At 38.4% G+C, this 18,869-nt stretch overlaps 1 protein-coding gene across 10 annotated transcripts in view; it reads left to right on the top strand.

Moving 5' to 3' along the window:
* The window catches only part of syne1b (spectrin repeat containing, nuclear envelope 1b), a 164,356-nt gene that overhangs the window by 42,251 nt on the left and 103,236 nt on the right, over positions 1 to 18,869 (top strand). For all 10 annotated transcript variants that reach the window (XM_089120128.1, XM_089120131.1, XM_089120130.1 and 7 more), the window contains 25 exons: positions 411 to 569; positions 797 to 961; positions 1,110 to 1,244; positions 3,242 to 3,400; positions 3,487 to 3,695; positions 4,870 to 4,978; positions 5,071 to 5,235; positions 5,567 to 5,734; positions 5,829 to 6,005; positions 8,313 to 8,453; positions 9,084 to 9,244; positions 9,358 to 9,508; positions 9,670 to 9,897; positions 9,976 to 10,074; positions 10,822 to 11,009; positions 11,118 to 11,241; positions 12,014 to 12,180; positions 12,320 to 12,473; positions 14,356 to 14,981; positions 15,075 to 15,254; positions 16,355 to 16,505; positions 16,596 to 16,754; positions 16,839 to 17,021; positions 17,104 to 17,205; positions 17,634 to 17,837. In XM_089120128.1, coding sequence (XP_088976254.1) covers positions 411 to 569; positions 797 to 961; positions 1,110 to 1,244; positions 3,242 to 3,400; positions 3,487 to 3,695; positions 4,870 to 4,978; positions 5,071 to 5,235; positions 5,567 to 5,734; positions 5,829 to 6,005; positions 8,313 to 8,453; positions 9,084 to 9,244; positions 9,358 to 9,508; positions 9,670 to 9,897; positions 9,976 to 10,074; positions 10,822 to 11,009; positions 11,118 to 11,241; positions 12,014 to 12,180; positions 12,320 to 12,473; positions 14,356 to 14,981; positions 15,075 to 15,254; positions 16,355 to 16,505; positions 16,596 to 16,754; positions 16,839 to 17,021; positions 17,104 to 17,205; positions 17,634 to 17,837 — 4,464 coding nt within the window. The remainder of the gene's footprint in view (positions 1 to 410; positions 570 to 796; positions 962 to 1,109; positions 1,245 to 3,241; positions 3,401 to 3,486; positions 3,696 to 4,869; positions 4,979 to 5,070; positions 5,236 to 5,566; positions 5,735 to 5,828; positions 6,006 to 8,312; positions 8,454 to 9,083; positions 9,245 to 9,357; positions 9,509 to 9,669; positions 9,898 to 9,975; positions 10,075 to 10,821; positions 11,010 to 11,117; positions 11,242 to 12,013; positions 12,181 to 12,319; positions 12,474 to 14,355; positions 14,982 to 15,074; positions 15,255 to 16,354; positions 16,506 to 16,595; positions 16,755 to 16,838; positions 17,022 to 17,103; positions 17,206 to 17,633; positions 17,838 to 18,869) is intronic.

The following is an 18,869-nucleotide window of genomic DNA, read 5'->3' as shown; positions in this document are numbered from 1 at the left end:
AAATAACTAAAATAAAAGTAAAAATGATTAAAAACTGCATAAACATATAAAAAAAAAAAAACTAAATGACAAAAACACAATTAAATTACTTTAAAATTAAAATGGAAAATAAAAAAAAACAATATATTGATAAAAACGAATCAAAATAACAAATCAAATATGTAATATTTAAAAAATGAAATATTTTGCTCAACATTGACTCAAGTCAATTCATTTTTAGAAAATGAAGAAAATTGTCCGTTAAATAGTGTTTGTTTAAATAATTGTGGATATGCCGTGCCTTTGTGTCCTTTATTTGCATCCAAATCGGTGTGGTGGACAGCCATTATGTTTTTAAAGCACTTAATATATTAAAATGTATTTGCCATTAATTGTCTCTCTTTTTATTTCTCTGTTTATACAATTATCAGGAGCTGGTGACCTATCAGCAGAGCTGTAAAAAGTGTCTGTCAGTGATTGATAAAAACCATCAGGTCATTCTGAAATCATTGGACACCAGTAAGAACCTAAAACACCTGGACACTTCATTGCTGGAGAGGAGAATCACAGAGCTTCAGGCCTCTTCACAGGTGGGAACCGCACCGACAGAAGAACAACATCATGTCTTATGCACAATCATGACTATTGATAGCAAACTTAGGTAGCTTGGTAAATCTGAGCATAGTTTGAGATCTCTTTTATTCTGAACGAAAATCTGAGGATCATGTGAATTAGACAGAAGTCATCCATTTGAGAGAAACAATCGATGTTTCAATTGTGCCTACATGTGTGTTTTTGTTTGGTTTATCTCAAAAAGGGGATGGTAAAAGAAACCACAGAATGGAAGCGACACGTGGAGGCGAACAGCAGCCTGATGAAGAGATTTGAGGAGTCTCGTGTGGAGCTGGAGAAGGTCCTGAAAATAGCTCGCAGCTCCATGAACGAGAGAGGAAACCCAGAGGACCTTCTGAAAAAGCACACTGTGAGAAACGAATCCCAACAGTCTATTCTAGCGCTCGGCAAATAGGCCGAAAGCAGAGTTTGAACATTATTTGATCTCTAGAAGGAAATGTGCGGAGAAATTTTAAAGCTGACATGATTTCGAAATGCTTCTATTGAACGTACTGCAGGAGTTCTTTGGGCAGCTGGATCAGAGAATCCTCAATGCGTTTCTTAAAGCCTGCGATGAACTCACAGATATTCTACCAGAGCAAGAACAACAGAATCTACAGGAAACAGTCAGGAAACTGCACAAACAGTGGAAGGTTAGAGATCTATCTATCTATCTATCTATCTATCTATCTATCTATCTATCTATCTATCTATCTATCTATCTATCTATCTATCTATCTATCTATCTGTCTGTCTGTCTGTCTGTCTGTCTGTCTGTCTGTCTGTCTGTCTGTCTGTCTGTCTGTCTGTCTGTCTGTCTGTCTGTCTGTCTGTCTGTCTGTCTGTCTGTCTGACTTCACAAGTGCATTTCTTTACACACGTGCGTGCTCTGAGCTAGTGGACGCGCACTGTTATGAACACACACACTTCAATGGAAGACTGTATTATCAGAATGTTTCGACTTTAATCTCGAAACTTTTCGACTTTAATCTCGAAACGTTTCGACTTTAATCTCGACACGTTTCTTTCGAATTTAATCACAAAACTTTTCGACTTTAATCTCGAAACATTTCGACTTTAATCTCGAAACATTTTGACTTTAATCTCAAAACATTTCGACTTTAATCTCAAAACGTTTCTTTCGACTTTAATTACAAAACTTTTCGACTTTAATCTCGAAACGTTTCGACTTTAATCTCGAAACGTTTCGACTTTAATCTCGACACGTTTCTTTCGAATTTAATCACAAAACTTTTCGACTTTAATCTCGAAACATTTCGACTTTAATCTCGAAACATTTCGACTTTAATCTCAAAACGTTTCTTTCGACTTTAATTACAAAACTTTTCGACTTTAATCTCGAAACTTTTCGACTTTAATCTCAAAACTTTTCGACTTTAATCTCGAAACTTTTCGGTCTTAATCTCGAAACATTTAGACTTTAATCTCGAAACTTTTCGACTTTAATCACAAAACTTTTTTTTACTTTAATCGCGAAACGTTTCTTTCGACTTGGATCTCGAAACTTTTCGATTTTATTCTCGAAACTTTTCGAATTTAATCTCGAAACTTTTCGACTTTAATCTCGAAACATTTCGACTTTAATCTCGAAACGTTTCTTTCAACTTTAATCACAAAACTTTTTGACTTTAATCTCAAAACTTTTCGACTTTAATCTCGAAACTTTTCGACTTTAATCTCGAAACTTTTCGACCTTAATCTCGAAACATTTCGACTTTAATCTCGAAACTTTTCGACTTTAATCACAAAACTTTCTTTCGACTTTGATCTCAAAACGTTTCTTTCGACTTTGATCTCGAAACTTTTCGATTTTAATCTCGAAACTTTTCGACTTTAATCTCGAAACATTTCGATTTTAATCTCGAAACATTTCGACTTTAATCTCGAAACATTTCGACTTTAATCTCGAAACATTTCGACTTTAATCTCGAAACATTTCGACTTTAATCTCGAAACATTTCGATTTTAATCTCGAAACATTTCGACTTTAATCTCGAAACATTTCGACTTTAATCTCGAAACATTTCGACTTTAATCTCGAAATGCTAGATTTAAAAAAATGTTTTTTACAGTTTTTTCCTTTAAGTAAATGTTTCGATTGGTGGCCTATATATTGATAATATGATTGCTATTATGGGCTTTTCACACCTGAAGGGGTTAACCAATTGTCATATTTAACCCTATGCTAACCCTATTTATCCCAATACGCTAACCCTCTTTCAAATCATCAAACACTTGTTACGATTCTTCTCAAAGGTCGCAACAAAGAAAGGGAGACGCCACACAACCGCTGCATAAACCATAAGATTTATTTACATAAAGTAATTAAACATGAGATGTCAAGAGATCAATATAAATGTTAGTTAGCATGTCAGCATGTAATTGTAAGTAGCAAGCTCAAGTGATGTCAGTTCAACTGACAGGCCACGCCCTCCAGCAATCAGCCTGTAACTCGGGGAGCACTCACTGCACAACCACTCATTGAACACACTCAAAATGGCTTTATTTGGATCAATAAGGATTTTTAAGTGGTCTATACGACTATAAACTATAGCTTGAAAGGATAAGGGGGAAAAAAACTTGTTGAATTGAATTGGACCCACAATATGAAAATGCATGTATTCTACAGGATGTCCAAACAGAGATTCCCTATCACCTGCTGCACCTGAAGGTGGAACTGGAGAAGAGTCGCCTGATGACATCACTGCAGGAGTGTCAGGCTGAACTGGCCCGTGAGAACCGCAGTTTGCCCAGCATGGGCAGCGAGAGGTTAATCAAAGAGCACAGGGTGAGAGCCACCTGCATTAAACCCTCTATAAGTATTGGTTTTGTCCATCGAAATAGGGAACGCTTATGTTGGATATTTTTTTGTAGATGTTTTTTAAGGAAAAGGGTCCTCAGGCTCTTTGTGAGAAGCGGTTACAGCATATGGAGGAACTTATCATGAAGCTTCCAGAGAGCGAACAAGCCCTGCAAACTTTGGAGAACTCGAGGACGGCGTTTGCGGAGGTCAAAGAGGACATCGACGGCACACTTCAGAAACTAATGCAGCACCCTGATAAATGGAAGGAGTTTAATACCAGGTGAACCTTTGGTCCTCTCTAATGAATACCATTTATTTGGTTTAAAAGACAATTCATGTTCAGTAATGTTGGTTGGGATAAGAAACTGAACTTAATTGAGCTGGATAATGAAACCATTGCCTTCTGTAGAGTTGCTTATAGATCAATCAATCACTCAAAAAATCTATGCAGTTTAAAGTGCTTTATATGCAAGAACAAGCAATTCACACTATAATTGAAAATAACAAATAAAAATAGACCCCAAATACTGTAGATTCTAACATTAGGATTACATTTTTTTTTTGAAAATCAATAATGATAAAAAAACTGTATGTGAATGAAAATTTAAATAAGCAAATTCTAAAAGCATGAAATTTGAGGTCTCTGTGTCACAGTATATTGAACTTTGCAGCATTGATACAATCATTGAACTGAATCGAAAAAACATTGAACTAAAATTAGCTGAATAGAGTGCCGAAGTTACGATGTCACTCTGTAGGCCAAAACGTGGAAGTGAGTTAGCATTTTAGCACTTCCGGTTCTCTTGCTCTAAAGTCTATGGGATTTTTGAATGGGTTTGCTAAATCGCCTGAAATAAGGTCTGTGGTGAACAAAGCATAAAACACACCGGCTATAACCTGCTTGTGGTTTTTTAAACTTTATTGTGTCTGCTTGTGTTTTTTTAAAACTTTATATAAGCTTCAAAATGTATACATTTTGGATTAACTTGTAAACAAAACGTGTAAGGGTCACAATTCTGTTAAACACAGGTCTTATTTTTTGCGATTTTCCAAAAGTCTTTGGGGAAAATGCATAGCTTTTCAATCGAGGGAACCCATGCGCCGCTAGCTTCCGGGTTGTCCTACAAAGTGACGTCATCACTTCGGCATTCTATAATGACAATATTATCTTCTGTAGAGCTGCTTTACTGTTTCATATTTGATTGATTTTACAACATTAAGACTTTAAGGCTTTGCAACAATCTGTATTGTATTGTATAGAGTGCTATTTAAATATATATAATAAGTATAATGTACGTGTATAAATAAAACACGACTCTACTATTGTACTGTCTGTTTTTTTTTTAATCAAATCACTGCTGAACGATATACATTAATTTTAACTGATACTATATTAATGCTATAGTTAATTTGTATTGTTAATTATTAATAATGACTTTTTTGTGTGTTTGCAGGTTCTCTGAACTCTCTGCTTGGGTAACGTCGAAGGAAAGTCAACTCCGACTTCTGCGAAACAGGGCTGGGGACCCCAGCAAGTTCGGACAGGTCAAATCCACAATTGAGGTGAGAAATAAAGACGGAAAAGAAATGGAAGTGGAAAGGAAAGTGTGACAGCTGTGTGAAATGTTGACCAATTGTCCCTTCATGAATGGCAGAGTCTGAGAAACGACGCTGAACTGCAGGAGGGGAACGTGAGCTGGTTGCGGACGCGATTGTCCGCTCTGATAGAGGTTTGCACGGAGAGTGACGCCCAGATGCAGGCAGCCGCCCTCAGCAAACTCTCCACCGACTTTAAGGGTCTCCTCACCTCCCTTTCTGAGGTAATACAGGACCATAGCTCAAAATCATCTGCTATAGAAGAAAAAGTATCTGTCAGATTTCACTAAATTCACTGTTTTCTAAAGTGCTTTGCAGCAGTTGAAATACAAACCCAAGAAACACAACAACCAAAAAAACGATCTAAAATTTAAATCACAGAGGGAAATAAAATAGAAATATAATAACAAATGAATACATAAAAATTTCGCCCTGCTTGAATTGAGTTGTTTTTTGTGCTACTGTACCTTTAAGACATCTGTCTGAAAAAGAAAAGTTATGATGCATTTAAATATTTCAATAAAAATGAATGATTGCATGTGTGTGCTGTAATAGTCAGAGAAGGTCGTGCTGGCGGTGAGCGACTGTGTGCAGTTCAGAGAGGAGGTGAAAACCACACTGGAGGAGTTGACGCAGGGTCAGCAGGATCTGCAGTCAGAGATCGGCAAGATTTTGAACTCTGAGTCTGTCAGAGAAGCTCAACAGCTGCTGATGCTTTATCAGGTACCACTCTCACTGAATCAATCACAACCCTGCAATATAATCAAGCGGAAAATCATATTAATATCTAACATTCATGTGCTTTCCTAATGTGCAGCAACAACTGAAGCGTGTGCGACTGAAGAGGAAGGAAATGCACGAGCAGATAAACCGTGGAAAACTGCTCCAGATGGAGGAGAGCCTGGAGGAGAGCTTACAGGAAGATCTGCAGAAACTAGAGACCACCTTGAGCAAAATGAATCAAAGCACAGAGTCACAGGAAAAGAACCTGGAGGTGAGGATATTCAAGTCAAATAAAAAAAAATATATATATATAAAACCTATATATTTTCTATTATAATATTGCTAGCACTTTATTTTACAGTTGGGTTCCCCATATACATACTATGTTAGTTATTATAGTAATTATTAATACCTAGGTACTAACGCTGAATCTACCCCTTAACCTTAACCCATGTAGTTACCTTACCAGTACTTTCTTAGGTAAGTACATTTAAGTGCACATACTGAATAAAGTGCAACTATAATATTGTAATTATATATAGAACATATAATTTACACTCACCTAAAGGATTATTAGGAACACCTGTTCAATTTCTCATTAATGCAATTATCTAATCAACCAATCACATGGCAGTTGCTTCAATGCATTTAGGGGTGTGTTCCTGGTCAAGACAATCGCCTGAACTCCAAACTGAATGTCAGAATGGGAAAGAAAGGTGATTTAAGACATTTTGAGCGTGGCATGGTTGCTCAGTTACTGGGATTTTCACACACAACCATTTCTAGGGTTTACAAAGAATGGTGTGAAAAGGGAAAAACATCCAGTATGCGGCAGTCCTGTGGGTGAAAATGCCTTGTTGATGCTAGAGGTCAGAGGAGAATGGGCCGACTGATTCAAGCTGATAGAAGAGCAACTTTGACTGAAATAACCACTCGTTACAACCGAGGTATGCAGCAAAGCATTTGTGAAGCCACAACACACACAACCTTGAGGCGGATGGGCTACAACAGCAGAAGACCACACCATGTACCACTCATTTCCACTAAAAATAGGAAAAAGAGGCTACAATTTGCAAGAGCTCACCAAAATTGGACAGTTGAAGACTGGAAAAATTCTCGATCTCGATTTCTGTTGAGACATTCAGATGGTAGAGTCAGAATTTGGCGTAAACAGAATGAGAACATGGATCCATCATGCCTTGTTACCACTGTGCAGGCTGGTGGTGGTGGTGTAATGGTGTCGGGATGTTTTCTTGGCACACTTTAGAGCCCTTAGTGCCAATTGGGCATCGTTTAAATGCCACGGCCTACCTGAGCATTGTTTCTGACCATGTCCATCCCTTTATTGCCACCATTTCCCCATCCTCTGATGACTTCCAGCGGGATAATGCACCATGTCACAAAGCTCGAATCATTTCAAATTGGTTTGTTGAACATGACAATGAGTTCACTGTACTAAAATGGCCCCCACAGTCACCAGATCTCAACCCAATAGAGCATCTTTGGGATGTGGTGGAACGGGAGCTTCTGGATGTGCATCCCACAAATCTCCATCAACCGCAAGATGCTATCCTATCAATATGGGCCAACATTTCTAAAGAATGCTTTCAGCACCTTGTTGAATCAATGCCACGTAGAATTAAGGAAGGCGAAAGGGGGTCAAACACAGTATTAGTATAGTGTTCCTAATAATCCTTTAGGTGAATGAATATAAACAGTGTTGGGGTAACGCATTACAAGTAAAGTGAGTTATGTAATCAGATTACTTGTTTCAAGTGACCAGTAACATCTTTTACTTTTTCAAAATAAGTAATGCAAGTTACTTTTTTTATGTTCTATATATTTTATAGAATGTTGAATGAGGATGTTAAAGACAAATGAGATAAAATGTATTTGTTTTACATGAACTATTTCCCAATGATTATTCAGTTTCATTTGAAAATCATATTACATTCACTGTGTGTTCACACCGCCGTCAAGTAAACTTTGGTTCCGACCACATTAGTCCCCAAGCAAAATAGAGGAGCGGTTGATCATGTGAATTTGATAAGAAGGCGCGCAACACTATTTATAGGCAACATTTTCGTGCTAGAACGCTTGTTTTTCAACGGGAATGCAAATTAGATTAGCACTTAACCATAAACACGAAAGACACCACATCAATGGCTTTTAATTGGTTTATTTCGTTTGCAAACGTATCACTATTATTGTTAAGTTCTTTCCATCGATCAATTTCATACATTCAGATTTATAAGATTCCATGAGGTTAACTTGTACCCTACTTGGTCAGCCTAAAAAAATAACGTTCAACATGCTTGTTTGCTTTGCGACCCCTTTAAATAAAGTTTAAAAAAAGACCAAGCATTCGATCAACTTCAGAGCATCCACGATTCTTTCTACGCCGTTGTTGGCAGGACAGCGAGAGCGAATTTTGCCACTCTCGTCCGCTGCGATGTGAACGCACAGTCATGCAGAGTTAATGTGTTGTGAATGCTGTTGCATTTTGACGTTTTTAGTTGAACAGATCAAATATTTTCTGACTTTGAAACTATGTTGTTGAATGTCGTTTTGTTGTCAGGTGACCTTAGCTGCTTGGCAGGAGTTTGACAGTCAGCAGGCAGCAGTGAGGGAGTTTGTGGGTAAGGTGCGATCAGTCACAGAGAGAGAGATGAACTTCAGCAGTCCAGACAGTCTCAGCACAGAGCTGGAGCAGACCAAGGTGAGAACAACACCTGATCTCCATGGGCTCAGTGCAATGAATCACCTTTAATTAAACATGAGCATCTTTAATTTCAACACAGAAGAGCTGCTAGAGCCTTTACAACCCACATCCTCATTAGAAAACGCTCTGTTAAAGGGATACTCCACTTTTTTTTTTTTTGGAAATAGGCTCATTTTACAACTCCCCCAGAGTGAACAGTTGGGTTTTACCATTTTCAAATCCATTCAGCTGATTTTCTGATATTTAGAAGAATATCAATAACCAGACAGTTTCTGGTCTCATTGACTTCCATAGTATATATTTGTTTCTACTGGAAGTCAATGGGACCAGAAACTGTCTGGTTACTGATATTCTTCTAAATATCAGAAAATCGGCTGAATTGATTCGAAAATGGTAAAACTCAACTGTTTAACCCTGGGGGAGTTGTAAAATGAGCCTATTTCCAAAAAAAGTGGAGTATCCCTTTAAGACATTTCTGATAAAGCCTCACTACAGGATATTGTAACATAGCCAGTATGAACTCAACTAGAACCTAATAAACAAAACAATGGTTTATTGTGATTATTTGGTTTATTCTATATATCTATTCAGAAATATTCATTTGATCTGTTGCTGTTATTCCTGTAGGATCTCTTGAAACAGTGTGAAACGGAGGCCAGACTGGTCAACACTCTTCTCAAGAGGGCCGCAGAGATCCAACTGGGCCCCAAAAATCAGTCTCTCCTCCTGGATCAAGCACGTTCGCTAAGTGAACAAGTGGACAAAGTTGAGGCTGGACTCAAACGAGAGTAATACCCTACTCTATTTTATATTTATTAAATTTCATAGACAGATGCGTTAAGAATTATCTATCAATGCATAATGAAACTGTAATATCATGATTACTGTCTAATTTTTTCAGTGTGAAGACTTTGGAGGGAATGAAAGATCAGTGGGATTCTTTCGGGAGTGAGTTTGAAGCTTTTTCCACTTGGATAACAGAGAGAGAAAGAGAAATGGATTCCTTGAAAAGCTCCAACGCACCTTTGGACCAGCAGATCTGTACCATAAAGGTGCAATAATAAATATATCATTAAATAAACGAACAAAGTGTCTTTTAAAACGCTTACAATGACCGAATGCCTTCTGTGAAAAACTTTTATACTTAATGTTATACATAATAATTTGAATTGATTCTATTCTATATATTTTATTGCATATTTATGGTGGGCAGACGATCCGAGAAGGTCTGCAGGAGAGGTCAGAGGTTCTGTCCAATCTGGAGGAGAAGTCTCAAACTCTGGTCCAGTTTATGTCCTCTGGCGAGTCTGCACGAATCAAAGCCCGTCTGACACAGATTGGCAGATACTGGGAGGAGCTTAAGGAGAGTGTGGAACACCTGGATGGACAGTTGGAAGAGAGCTCCTCCCACCAGACGAAGTTTAATGCCAATCTTCAGCAGGTATGTTTGAACATGCTATTTAGTTCAGTCGTACTAAACTTTTATGTTGTCTAATGACATTGGCATCCTTTTTAAAAGGTACAATCTGAGGTTGAAGATATCCAGAAGAAACTTGACAGCCCTGTCACCTCTTGTGTGTCTTCATCTGAGACCTACAAAACTCTACAGAGTCACATGGTATGATACCTTCATGTCATTGTGGACATTTCTGATTCAGGGTGTGTTCACACTTGTAGTTTGATTCTCTTGTTTTTTTTTGGTCTGGACCAAAAAAAAAAGAAAATCATACATATAGTTCAGTTCACACTGTCGCTTTTAACACTGTAACTACAGATACAAAACAGTAAGTTTTGTGAGAGAACTTACCGAACATCCAAATCTGTGTGCTTAAAGGAGTAGTTCACTTTTAAAAAAAACTTTTGCTGATAATTTACTCACCCCCATGTCATCCAAGATGTCCATGTCATTCTTTCTTCAGTCGAAAAGAAATTAAGGTTTTTGATGAAAACATTCCAGGATTTTTCTCCATATAATGGACTTGGGAACCAAACGGTTCAAGGTCCAAAAGACAGTTTCAGTGCAAACTGAAAACTGTTCAAAGGACTTTAAACGATTCCAGACGATGAATAAGGGTCTTATCAAGCGAAACGATCGCTCATTTAAAAAAAACAACAAAAAAACAAAGTTTAAGTTTTATAAGCTCTGTGATAAATTCTGTGATGCGCGTTTGTGACTCTCCTGTTCGAACTCGTTCATCAAAATGAACAAATCTTTTTTTGAGTCAGTTCATTAGTTTCGTTCGTTGAATGAACCAAATGGATGGCACTTATTCAAATGAACCAATCAAACCAAACTTGTCAAAATGTTGAACACACCCTTATTTGCACCGATTCCGTCTGAATAAGTGATTTTTTTGGTTTTCAGGATATGTTCCAGTCTCTGGAAAAGCTGAAGGCCACCCTCCTGTCTCTGTGTGCTGGTGCCCGCAGGCTCAGCGAGAGGGAGAAGGCAGAGAAAGCCGTGGCAGCCCTACAGCAAAGTTATGAGCAGTGTTTAAAACAGGCCAAGGAGAAACAGAACCAAATGGAGAGCCTTCTGTCACATTGGCAAAAGTATGATTACGTTCATCTAAAATCCTAAAAAAAACCCTGTGCACGAGTAGTTATTCCTTTAATAAGGGTTATTTATTGAATTGGTTTTGCTCATTTTGATTATTTCAGATATGAAAAGGATTGGTCTGCCCTGCAGTCATGCCTGGAGAGATGTGACTCCGCATCCAGCTCTGACACTCAGTTCCTCACGGTTGACAAACAAAAGCTCAATGGAGAACTGCTGGAATTGAAAGTAATAAACTACTGTAGAGCTACAACATGAAACATACATTTTCCTTCAATTGTGTGACATATTTCTTTTTGAAACAGAATATTTAACAAGAAATTGCTTATTTTTATCTATTGGGATTTAATTGAATTGTGAAATGTAGGCTTATTAATGGTTAATGTTATTTTTTTGTATCTGAAGACTAGGGACATTGAAGAGTTGATGTTTGAACTTTCTTTGGTGTGTAATGTTGCTGTTTGAGCATGAAAAAGTTACAAAGGACAAAGTCACTCCAAAGGGATTCATTCTCTATATCAGTGCGCACTGTTTCTGAACTTCCTGAAATGCATTGATTGTAGTCTTGAGTTTTCTTCCGGGTACAAACATGCCTCAATATTACTCATTTAAATCATTCCCGCCCAAGGCATATGCAAAATAACATGGTGAGGCCTGGTTTGAGTTGTGTTAGTAGTGTGTTGAAACTCTGAAATGATTATGGTAAGGCACATGACATTTCTCAAACACACTTGAAACGGTTGACCAATCGCACACACAATTGTGCCATTGCGCCTTTCGTAAGGAGGGGCTTCATAGAGATGGGAACTAAACAGAGCGTTACTGACTGAGAACAGAGGCTGCAATAATGTAAAATATGGGGCAAATGGTTTTTTTTTTAAATCTAAGCATGAAGACCTATTCTATTAAACTCCCCAAAACAATATCTAAACTTTGTATTAGGGCATAATATGGATTTTTATTTTGTTTCTTAAATTTCTTAAATATTGTTCTTTTAAAGCACCTACAGAGTGAACTTCAGTCTCTGGAGTCGGTTTACAACAGGCTGGAGGCCCAAACACCAACCCTTTACACCACTGCATCAGATGAACATGTGAAAACACTCAAAGAAGCCCATGAACAGCTCGAGAAAAGATGGAAGTGTCAGACCACAGCTATACCTAACAGGTCAGTCATAAGTACTGAATCAGTATTTCAATTCTACACTTGGATTGCATTTTACAGTATATTTTCCATGTTCTTTTATAATGGTTTCTTAAATTATGAATGTTAGAGTATGTCTAACATAGTACATCAACTGTTACAGAATCCAGGTTCTTCATGAGCACCGTTCTCAGGTGGAACAATTTGATCAGGCCCTACAGAAGTTCTTCAAATGGGGAGAGTCTTTCCTCTCATCTTTAAATTTGTCCTCTCACATTGATGTCACTGATCTTCAACCTTCCACCAGTGATATCAAGGTACGTTCCATTATGAGAGCCTCCATTCAATGAAGAACAATATGTTTTATCCTAATTATGGATGTTCTCAAACTCAAAAACTGTTTTATGATCAATGTACACTACATTTTTACTTTTACATTGTTACAAAATATTTATTTTCATTTATTTTAAATAATTCTTGTTCTTTTAAACTTCATATACATCAAAAAATCCTGAACAGTAAGCACCTCAACTGTTTACAACAAACAGAATATTTTCTAGATCAGCATATTAGTATGATTTTTTTAAGGATTATGTGACACTCAAGACTGGAGTAATGATGTTTTAATCATAGGAAGAATTGCATTTTAAAATATAGACCCCTTTTGCGCCGACGTCACAGTTACGTCACGGCGCTAGCTGGAGGCAAAACAAAGTGAAAACTGGAGGCGGCCAATACAAATCAGCACAGATTCGGCAACATAATAAGGAGCTTAAATTATTGTTACTATTATTAAATGTCATCTTGATGTGTTGTCTGGAGCAAGAATTGGTGAAAAATGAATATGCTGTATCTGGAACTTTTATTGCTAGAAAATATTCACATCATTAAAATTGCACTGTAATGTCACTCTTTATTGTCGTGGTCTCGGCGCTGGCTTGTACAGGACCATATAGGCATCTAAAGATTTATATGCCTCAGTTTCTATTCACGATCGTTTTCTCTATAAGGTAGGTGTAGAAGTCAGGCCACTCACCCGAGGTAACGTACGTTAATCCTGTCAGATCGTCCATGCATTGAGTGTGTAGACGGCTAGGGGTCGGCCAATCTGGTTCCGTCCGTTAAAGATAACTTTTGGAAATAACAATCGCGGTCCTGGACACTCGGTGACCTTACATATTAAGATAAAATCGGATTTTCTCCAGTCATTGTTAAAAAACAAGATAACAATACTTGCTAACTAGTTAAGCGGCCAGAGGGATCGTTCTGCATCCACCTAAGCTCCGCCCACAAAAAACGTCACCATGTTTACCAACTGAAAAAGGGTCTATAGAAAATTAAATAATAGTTCTTTTAAATTCTAATACTATTTCACAATATTACTCCCTTTAAAGCTACACTGTGTGATTTTTTTTACCCCCATCTAGCGGTGAAAAGGTATATGACCATCCAGTGAATATTAGTTTCTGTTCCTCTCAATTCAGATTTCGTTTTAACTCCTACGGTGGCCAATGTAGTCCAAGATTAACATGGCTTCCAGTCCGACCTCGTCCATGAGTGTTAACTCAAACGTAAACGCGAAAGGCGAAGCTTGAATTAACGGGTATGTCCCTCTTTGGCTAATGTACTTTCAAGATGGAGCGACCGACATTAGAACCCCTTACCCGTATGTATTTTCAATGGCAAATTATACACTCACGAGAATACTTTATTACTTGAACGAAGTAAATATACATTAATGAGCACATATATTTTTGAAAGAAATAAGTGTTTTTAGCTAAGAATGAACGAAAAGAGTTACACGGTGTAGCTTTAAATGTAGCCATAAGAGACATTTTCATTAAAATCTTACAGACGACAAACTTTTGAACAGTTGTATATGTGAATCTTTTGTAAATATTACAGATATCAATCGAATAACATTGTTAATCCAATTAATTACACAATTTAAAAATGAATTTGCAAATATTAATATTTGATGAGAAAATTCACAGACATCATTGTGACAGATAAAGATGTTGATTATAGGCAATTAAAAAAAACTAAAAAGTATTTTATTATTATTTTTAAAAACAATTGTTTAATGTGTTAAATGGAGAACCCACCCTAGTAAATATAAAATGAGGACAAAGAATATGTTATTTATCGGCAGTTAAGAGAGATTGCAGATTAGTAATGTTTCATCATTTTTCCCTCCAGGAGAGGAGAGATGACCTGCAGAAGCAAAGCAGCACGAGACAGAGTCTTCAACAGCAAACAAAGGTCTTGTGTGATGTTTGTGAGCCTGCTGAGGTTCAGCAGCTTCAGGGAAAGTGGGAAAGCTCCTTGCAGCCGTACCTGGAGGCCCATCAGCTGGTTGATCTACGAGGTGAGAGTCTGGAGAAGCTAGAGGCCTTCCTACACACCCACAGCGTGGCGGCCGGCGTCCTTCAGGGCCTCAGACACACTGTGGAGAGCGCTGGGAGTTGGGATAAAAGCCGCGTGGACGAGCTGCAGAGAGACCTGGAAGCCATCGTTCCCGATATCGGCCGCCTTGAGACGCTTGCCGTGAACCTGGACGGCAGCCTCTGTAAGGCTCATCTCCACCTGATCAATGGGAAGGAGACGCGCTCCTCGTGCCGCTCATTGGCCGACTCCTTGAGTGTTGAGCTCGATGCCGTGAGGAACCTACTGGGCTCGAAGCAAAGCGAAGCCGAGGCTCTCGGTGCTCTTTGGAGCTCGTTCAGACAGCGTAAAGAGCAACTGCTCAAAACGGTGGAGGATATCGAAGAGAAGGCAGATCAACAGGGCCTGAAAGAGCCCAATGTACATACTCTACAGCAGAGGTATGGATTGCCCTTTTTTTTAGAAGGGTTGTTTGTACAGTACATGTCTGTGGCTGTGTTTATTGAACTGCATCTTCTTTGTGATGTGTGTAGGCTTCGGTTCTTCAATCAGCTGGAGGATGAGCTCCAGTCCCACCAGCAGGAGGAGCAGTGGCTCAGGGATAAAGGTCAACAGCTGGCTCAGAGAGATGCAGAGTTGGGTGGTGAAGTACTGAGGGAGATCAGCCTGCTTCAGACCACCTGGGAAGACACCAAGAAACTCATCACTGAAAGGTGAGCCACTAGGAACGACCTATTTGACTTTTTTTTGTTGGTATTTGCCACTCAAACAATCAGTCAATCATGCCCTAACAATTTTATGGACCTGGACAGAAAACAAATTACATTTAAAGGGATAGTTTACTTTGAAATGTAATTTTGGTATGTTTTAGCTTACCTCAAGGGCATCTAAGATGTAGGTGTCTTTGTTTCCGCAGTAGTTACAATTTTTATATTTTTAGGTCAAACCGTTCTTGTCTTTAAGTCATATAATGGAGGTCTATGGTCACCACCTCAAAGAGCATGCACAGAGAAGGCCAAATTAAACATGATTTAATGACTCAGTACACATTGATGGCCTAAGACACGAAACAAGCGGTTTGTGTGAGAAAACGAACAGTATTTATATAGTTTTTACCTCTTGTAACCACAGCCGGAAAGCGCCGGAAGTGATCTCTCACGTTGTTGTAGAAAAAAATTAGCATTAGCGTTGTCTATTGATATATCGAAATCATCTTCCATTGCGATTTCATGTATATCTAAATATGTTTAGATCTTCATAGTGAAAGGTAACGCTTCCAAAATCTCGGTGTAAACAATGAGTGACGTACACACACGAGAGATCACTTCCGGCGCTTGCGAAGACCGAAGCGCCTGCGCCTTCAGAGTACTTGGATGTGGCTGTGGTTACATGAGGTAAAAACTATATAAAAACTGTTCGTTTTCTCACACAAACCGCTCGTTTCGTGTCTTAGGCCATCAATGTGTACTTACATTTACGAGTCATTAAATCATGTTTAATTTGGACTTCTCTGTGCATGCTCTTTGAGGTGGTGACCATAGACCTCCATTATATGACTGATAGACATGAACGGTTTGACCTAAAAATATAAAAATTGAAACTACTTCGGAAACAAAGACACCTACATTTTAGATGCCCTTGGGTAAGCTAAAACATATCAAAAATTAATTTCAAAGTGAACTATCCCTGTATTGTTTAAAGAATTAAAAAAACACTAGTCTTTATTAATGGACACATGGTGACTGATTTCTTAGTTTTGCAAAGGTGCAAATTTTTAGTATCAAGCTGACGTTGCTGCGTAATTTCGTTCCAGGCAAGAGCAGAGCAGCGCTTTGGTAGACCTCATGAAAGACTACCAGTGTCTGAAGTCTTCAATAAACACAATATTGGAGAGCGCTGATGCCATAGCCGACATTAAAGCCGTCCTAAAAGACCAAGAGGACACACGGAGATCCTTGTTAAAGGTAAAAACCTGCCTTAAAAACCTGAGTTACTAGCTTTTACTTGCCAAGATAAGCTTTAATGTTGGGCTTTAATTATCTTCCTCTCTGTAGCATGAAGCTGTAAAAACAGAGATGGCCGGTAACCAGGATGTGCTAGAGCGATTCTCCAGTAAAGGAAAGAAGCTTTTAAGTGAATTAAACAAGATCCCGGAATGCGACGCCCAGATTGTGAAGACAGAAACAGATGCCACAGTGGACCAGTGGCTTGATGTGAGTTTGTCCAATGGCCAATTATTAAAAAAAAATCTCATATAACAGAATCCAAGAGCCATTATTCTTCATATCAACACACAGGTGTCAGAGAAAATCGAGGACAATCTCGAAAGTCTCAAGAGGAGCTCTGCTTTGTGGGTGGACATCTACAGCATCAGTGGAGAAATTGAAAGCTGGTCCAACAGCTCGGTTATGGATCTTACAGATGGACTCAATAACTTCAACGATAGCCAGAAAACAGCAAACAAACTCTCGGAAGTCAAGGCACGTTCCAAACGGTGTTATTAAACACTGTTATAAAACCAGAGCTCCAGTTGTGTAATATCTTATTCATTTTTTTGTGTAGGTGGATGTTGGCCTGAAAGAAAAGAAGATTGATGCTTTACAAGAGAAAGTTTCAGAGCTGAAACAGCTTTGTGGTGGCCACGACGTTCCTGCTAAACTTCAGGTGAGGGCAAGCTGTATTTCTGTGGTGGTCACACACTAAACAGCAATCGTCTTGTCATAGCAGCACGCATACTACACAACACTACGCTGACGAGGTGCACAAACTACAAGACGTTTCGAACAACAGTGTTTGCAAAAAATGTTTTCTCACATGAATTCATATAGTAATTACAGATTTTTACGTTTATATAGCATCTGCACTGTTTGGCTGGATTAGTTCCACTTTATTGTTGCATTGCACACACTATAAGATCACGTGACAATAATATCAGGTTATTGCACACCTTGGAAATCTGTATGTGACAGCAAACCCCAGCCAGAAGTCATGTAGTGTGAGCTTGCCTTAAATTTGATCTCCATTTGATCTTTGTTTGTTCTCCATTGGATTCATTACCTGTACGCCATCTTCAAACCTTTGGTATCTTCCAGGTCATGGAGACGGACCTCAGAAGGAAAATTAGTAGCATCGAAGAGTTATGTGATCAAGCCAAGAGCAACCTCCAAGATTTCTGCTCTCAGAAGAAGCAGCTGGAAGATTTCCTCACCCAGATGTCTGAGTGGCTGATGGACGTTGAGAGATCTTTGGTGGATTCACCCTGTGGAACAGCTCCTGAAGAGATCTGCAGAGTAAAGGTACAAAATGTGTGATTCCTTTTATTTTAAATGATACATATCACGATTGGCATCAATATTCAATCATTTCATTTGGAAGTTTTAAAAGCTCCTGGCAGGGCTCAAAAATAAGGACTGGCCAATGGCCCAAGGCGAGCGTGAAAGATGCTTGGGACAGAATTGACTGCAAAAACACCAAAAATATTTTTCAGTGATTATCCTTGAAAGCACAGTCTTCAGAGTTACAGAGTATAAAATTAACTTAAAAAGGAGTAGTTCACTTTTTAAAAAAAACTTTGCTGATAATTTACTCACCCCCGTGTCATCCAAGATGTCCACGTCTTTCTTTCTTCAGTCGAAACGAAATTAAGGTTTTTGATGAAAACATTGCAGGATTTTCTCCATATAATGGACTTCATTGGGAACCAAATGGTTCAAGGTCCAAATGAGAGTTTCAGTGCAGCTTCAAAGGGCTTTAAACGACACCAGACGATGAATAAGGGTCTTATATAGGACCCTTCGAGTCATGACTCGAAAAAAGATTTGTTCATCAGAATGAACGAGTTTGAACAGGAGAGTCACGAATGCGCATCACAGAACAGAGCAAGGTGAGCATTTGTGCTTATAAAACTTAAACTTTTTATTTATTCTTGAAATGATCGATCGTTTCACTTGATAAGACCCTTATTCATCGTCTGGAAATGTTTAAAGCCCTTTGAAGCTGCACTGAAACTCTCAATTTGACCTTGAACCATTTGGTTCCCAATGAAGTCCATTGTATGGAGAAAATCCTGGAATGTTTTCATCAAAAACCTTCATTTCTTTTCAACTGAAGAAAAACAGACATGGACATCTTGGATAAAGGGTTCATTTTCGAGTTAAACTGTTGAGTTTTACCGTTTTTGAATCCATTCAGCCGATCTCCGGTTCTGGCGGTACCTCTTTTAGCATAGCTTAGCATACATCATTGAAGTGGACATGACCATTAGCATTTCTCAACAAAAAATTACCCAAGAGTTTAGATATTTTTTCTATTTAAATTTGACTCTTCTG

Source organism: Pimephales promelas, chromosome 15 (assembly GCF_988280905.1).
Source record: "Pimephales promelas chromosome 15, fPimPro1.hap1.1, whole genome shotgun sequence".
Taxonomy (NCBI): Eukaryota; Metazoa; Chordata; class Actinopteri; order Cypriniformes; family Leuciscidae; genus Pimephales; species Pimephales promelas.
Note: the sequence above shows the minus strand (reverse complement) of the source record. Positions and strands in the feature narration are given on the sequence as shown.